Source organism: Neomonachus schauinslandi, chromosome 16, assembly GCF_002201575.2.
Source record: "Neomonachus schauinslandi chromosome 16, ASM220157v2, whole genome shotgun sequence".
NCBI classification, from domain to species: Eukaryota; Metazoa; Chordata; class Mammalia; order Carnivora; family Phocidae; genus Neomonachus; species Neomonachus schauinslandi.
Window position 1 is genome coordinate 3,974,393 of NC_058418.1, and position 6,006 is coordinate 3,980,398.

The 6,006-nt window shown below is 37.4% G+C and overlaps 1 protein-coding gene across 1 annotated transcript; it reads left to right on the forward strand.

The window, feature by feature from the left end:
* The first annotated feature begins 4,224 nt into the window (after window positions 1-4,224).
* On the forward strand, window positions 4,225-5,010 carry LOC123323238 (zinc finger protein 273-like). Its single transcript, XM_044911343.1, has one exon. It carries the CDS (start codon window positions 4,225-4,227, stop codon window positions 5,008-5,010), a length of 786 nt encoding a protein of 261 aa, XP_044767278.1.
* Window positions 5,011-6,006: the final 996 nt, after the last annotated feature.

The following is a 6,006-nucleotide window of genomic DNA, read 5'->3' on the forward strand; positions in this document are numbered from 1 at the left end:
CATGACCTGAGCCGAAGGCAGTCCCTTAACCAACTGAGCCACCCAGGCGCCCTGAAGTGAAAGTAATTTTGAAACATTTCCAACCTCAGTATCAAGTTTAGGTATTACATTTTATCCTTAATTGTGCTGCTATACCCATAACATGCTTTGATGCCATTCTCATTACCTTTTGTGTCTTGTATTTTCATTGTGCTTTCACACAGATTACTTAAAACAACTGAAAGAGTCAAAAAACATTTTAAACTGATATTCTCAATTGCATCCAAAATTATTTTACTTATCTCCACCCCTGCACCCACTTTATGTTACCAATATCACAAATTCTATCTTTTATGTTATGTACTTTATTACCTAGACTTAAGATTTTTATGCTTTGGTTTAAAAACATTTTGAGGCAAAAATAAAAGCAATGTGTGCTATCTCATTACAACACTACGGGTTTCTGTAATTGTGAAAATATTTATATTTAGCAGAGAGCTTTATGTTGTCCTGTGGTTTTAGTTACTGTTTGGAATCCTTTTATTTCAACTAGAAGCACTTCCTTTAACATTTCTTGTAGGACAGGTCTACTGGTAATCTTACAGGGGTTTTTACGTGGGGAAGTCTTCATTTCTACCTTCATGGAAAACAGTTTTCCCAGATAGAGTACTCTTGGTGGATATTTTGATCTTTCAGTGCTTGAATACACTGTCTCATGCAGTTCTTCCTATCAGGTCTGCTGTGAATCCCATTGCTAATCTTACAGGAGCTCTCTTGTACAAGATATATTGCTTTTGTCATACTGTTTCAAAATTCTCTTTTCACCTGTGACTTTTTTCATTGGTTAATCGTAATGCATCACTGTGTTCATGTCTTGACCTTTATCCTATTTTGAATTTCCTGAGCTTGTTGAATTTGTCTCGTCTTTCCACATACGTGGAAAATACAAGCCCTTAGATGTTCATGTAAACCCTCTGGCCCCTTTCACTTTCCTCTCCTTTTGGGGTCCCCTTATTGTACCTATGGGATAGCTTGTTGGTATCCCATGAGTCCACGAGTCCCTAGACTCTTTCCTTTTCCACATATTTCTTTGGTCCTCTCAGCAGATAATTTAAAATAAGGCATCTTTGGGTTGTCTCATTCTTTCTTCTGCTTGATCAAGTCTGTGGGTGACCCTTGGTGTGTTTTTAACTTCAGTAATTGTACTCTTCAGCTCCCAATTTCTGGTTGATGGTTTGTTATATTTTCTGTGTCTTTGGGTTTACATTTTGGTCATGCATTGTTTTCCTGATAACATTTAGTTACCTATCTATTTTTCTTTTAAAGATTTTATTTATTTATTTGAGAGAGAGCGAGTACATGAGAGGGGGGAGGGTCAGAGGGAGAAGCAGACTCCCTGCCAAGCAGGGAGCCCGATGCGGGACTCGATCCAGGGACTCCAGGATCATGACCTGAGCCGAAGGCAGTCGCTTAACCAACTGAGCCACCCAGGCACCCACCTATCTATTTTTCTTCTTCCTCCACGAGCACCTTTATGATTGGTATTTGAATTATATTTCAGGCAATAAGTAGTTCTTTATTAATTCAGGGCGAGTTTTGGAGATTTATTTCATTCCTCTGATTTCCTGATTCTTTACCTACCTTATTATCTTTTGTTGACATTTGGGAATTTAAAAAAAAGCAGCCTCTGGGCCCAGGATTATGGACTTGCTTTGTACAGAGGAACACAAATAAGGTATTCTGGGGCCTGTCACACATGTTCTAGGCATTTGTGGTCTGAATTTTTGTAATTTCCCAGTTTTAAAAGTGTAGTTACACCTTTAGAGGGCATGATACCTTCCTCTCTGTCTGCAGCTCTGTAGTCTCTCCATTTGTTGAACAAATGCTCACCTTTTGTCTGAGCAGCTACCACAATGCATCCAGAGGGTGGGTGACTGGGTGATAGACACTGGGGAGGGTATGTGCTCTGGTAAGCGCTGTGAATTGTGCAAGACTGTTGACTCTCAGATCTGTACCTCTGAAACAAATAATGCAATATATGTTAAGAAAAAAAAAAAAAGAAGAAGAAGAAGGTAGCGGGAGGGGAAGAATGAAGCGGGGGAAATCGGAGGGGTAGACGAACCATGAGAGACGATGGACTCTGAAAAACAAGCTGAGGGTTCTAGAGGGGAGGGGGGTGGGAGGACGGGTTAGCCTGGTGGTGGGTATTGAGGAGGGCACATTCTGCATGGAGCACTGGGTGTTATGCACAAACAATGAATCATGGAACACTTCATCTAAAACTAATGATGTAATGTATGGGGATTAACATAAGAATAAAAAAAATAAAAAACAAACAAACAAACAAAAAAAAAAAACCAATGCATCCAGAGGGTGTTCTCATTCCCACAAAACGTATATGGCCTTTATTAGGTTGAGGAGGTGTCCTTCCATCCCTACTTCATTGAGTGTTTTTAATCATGAAATGTCCAATACGCTCAAATTTGTGTTGTATCAATACCATGTTATTTTGATCTTCATTTTGTTAATGTGGAGTCTTAAATTTATACTTTTCCATATGTTGGAACACCCTTAATTCTAGGAAGATTTCCCACTTGATTATGTTGTAAAATGGCAAAATGTACTTTTGATCAGTTTGCTGTATTCTATTGGACTTTGCATGAATATTCCTCACAGGTAGTACTTTGTAGCCTTTTTTACTTGTAGTGTCTTCCCCTGACTTTGATAACCTGGTAATACTGTTACCACAGAGAGAGTATTTGATAATTTCTCTTATCTTCTCTCCTTGGAAATGTTTGAGGAGATTTGAAGTACTTTCTCCTTAAGGGTCTGTTGGAATCATCCAGTGAATTCATCTGGCGCAGGACTTTTCTTTTTGGGTAGTTTTTTCATTACTCTTTCAATCTGCTTAGTAGTTGTAGATCAGTTGTGATTTTTTTTTTTTAATTTCTTCATGATAGAGTCCAAACTGCTTATACCTTTTTTGAAATTTATTCTTGTCTTTTGGTGACCTTTTTTTGAAATTTATTCTTGTCTTTTGGTATTAATTTGTAGCCACATAATTATCCATTTTGCCTCTTATAATTACTTTTATTTCTCTGGTTTCAGTTATACTGTGTCTGCTTTCATTTCTTCATTTCTCATATTAGTTGGTCTTTTCTCTTTCATTCTTAATTTAGTTAAAAGACTGTCAATTTTGTTGATCTTTTCTGACAGCCAACACTTCATATTGTTATGTTCCTATTTTCACAATATCCTCTTGTGTTCATTCCAGTATTATGCTTAAAATTCCTTCTTTCTACTAATTTTGTGCTCATGTGGTACTTTTTCTTATTATTTGAGGTATAGGAAAGTGATCTGTGCTACAACATGACAATACCACAGAATTATCTATTAGGATACGCGGTGATCGCTTCTCGGCCTTTTGGCTAAGATCAAGTGTAGGATACGCAGTGAGTATATTCTGTGCAAAGGTAGGTGCTCATGGAGGAATGAAGTCCTGATGATTCCTTCTCTAGCCATCTTTCTGACATTCTCTGATTGATTTGAAGCTTGTATATTAGAAATCATCAGTATATTCATCTGAAAGTAGTAAGTGGAATGATTTTACTTTTCTCTTATTTGATATCTTTCAGTCATATCTTCACATGACACCCAGAACTTCCTGCGAAAACTGAGCATAGAAGCTTCTTTCCAGAAAGTGTCAATGGGTAGATACAAAAATAGTGCTGCTGAGAATTTACACTTAATGACAAATTGGAACAATGATGTGGAGAGTGAAGGACATCAAAGATATCATGAAGGACATATCCAAACAGAGACAGCTGCCTTTAATAAGAATCTATCTGCCCCAAATGGTGAAGGATATAAAACATCATGGAAAACCTCCCTTAAGTCAGCTGCTTCCACAAAGCAGTGTGTTTCTATAAGCAAAAGCTGCAATCAAATAATCAAACATACCTATTTGTGGAAAGACAATTTGGAAAATCTAGAAAGTTATCTAGTCCATGCTGAAAATAATGATTTGAACCATTTTGAGGATAGGATTGGATTGACCTATCAAATAGTTCTGAAAATCAGAGATTGAAAAATGAAGAACAACTTGCTAAGTGGGATCCGCTAGAGAGGTGCATCACCAAAGAGTCGACCCAACAAAATTACCAGAGCCCTTTCAATGGAGACAGAATTGCTCAATGCACTGAATCTGAGAAAACACTTAACCAGGACTCCAGTGTTCATATACGTATGAGGACGCAGTTTCCAGAGAACCGATATGAATGTTATAAATGTGGGGAAGTCTTTTCTCAAAGGTCTAACCTTATTATACATAGGAGTATCCATTTGGAAGAAAATCCTTATGAATACAATCAGTGTGAGAGAGCTCCTCACCAGTCTTCCAATGGTGGTGATCATCAGAGAATTAATGAGGCAAAAAACCCATTCAGATATACTATACCTGGGGCCGTGTTTAGTCAGTCATCAAGACTAAATATAAATAAGACAAAGCCTAGTGGAGAGAGAACAGACATTTTTAAGGAATGTGGTAAAGTCTTTGACTGGCCCTCAACCCTATCTCAACATCAGCGAATGAATACTGGAGTGAAACTGTACAAATGTGAAGAACGTGGTAAAACCTTTAAGAACTGTTCATCACTAACTGGACATAGGCAAATCCATACTGGAGAGAAACTCTACAAATGTAAAGAATGTGGCAAAGCCTTTAAAATTCGCTCAGCACTTACTCAACATCACAGAATTCATACTGGAGAGAAACCTTACAAATGTAAAGAATGTGGAAAGGCCTTTAACCAGCACTCACACCTTAATCAACATCACAGAATTCATACTGGAGAGAAACCTTACATATGTAAAGAATGTGGAAAGGCCTTTAGCTGGCCCTCAAATCTTACTCAACATCACAGAATTCATACTGGAGAGAAACCTTATAAATGTCAAGAATGTGGCAAGGCCTTTAAGCAGCAATCACACCTTAGTAACCATCAGAGAAATCATACTGGCAAGAAACCTTAAAAATATAAAGAACGTGAGAAGACATTTAAGGACTGCTCAACCCTTACACCACATCAGAGATTCATGTTGCAGAGTAACTATACACATATAAAGAATGAGTCCAACATCTCTCTCCCTGGAACTCACAACATCATAGTTATCATATAGGAGCAAAACTGTAAAATGTGAAGAAAGTGGCCAAGCCTTTAACTGGAATTCAATCCATACTCAATGTCACAAAATGCACCCTAGATTCAAACCCTAGAAACATAATGAATGTGGAAAGACATTCATTTTAATATACACTTTAGCAAACACAGAGACTGCTAAAGAAGGTAATTTGAAAGATATATTTAGAAAACTATTTGATTAAACATCAAACGTCAATAAATGTCACAGATATCAAGTAAAAGGAGTACATCAGTCACTCTCTTCAGACAATACTCTGTATCAAAATAGTTATTCTTTTTTTTTATAAAGATTTTATTTATTTATTTGAGACAGAGAGAATGAGAGAGAGAGAGAGCACATGAGAGGGGGGAGGGTCAGAGGGAGAAGCAGGCTCCCTGCCGAGCAGGGAGCCCAATGCGGGACTCGATCCAGGGACTCTAGGATCATGACCTGAGCCGAAAGCAGTCGCTTAACCAACTGAGCCACCCAGGTGCCCCTTAAAATAGTTATTCTAAGGAGAAAGACAAAGTTAAACACTTAGAAAATGTATATGCTATTATGTTTGAAAGATTTAGTGGGTGAAATTTTACATAGATACAATTAATTTCAATGTGCTTTTTTGTTACATTGACCCTATTTGAGATTTGTGACTAGCAAATAATAATGTATTTTATTCTCAAATCACTTCAGAAAATTCATTTATCCCTAGTGGGTGTATGAAACCATGAGGCTGATTGTTGCTACATCAAAGATATTAGATACCCTTCTGCATTATGTGGAGTTCATGCATCCCTAATTTTCCATGGAAGATGAAAGACAGTATAATACACAACATATGAAGAAAAT

Coding starts and splice junctions, on each gene's coding strand:
- LOC123323238 (XM_044911343.1), top strand. CDS start 4,225: ATGAGGACGCAGTTTCCAGAGAACCGATATGAATGTTATAAATGTGGG.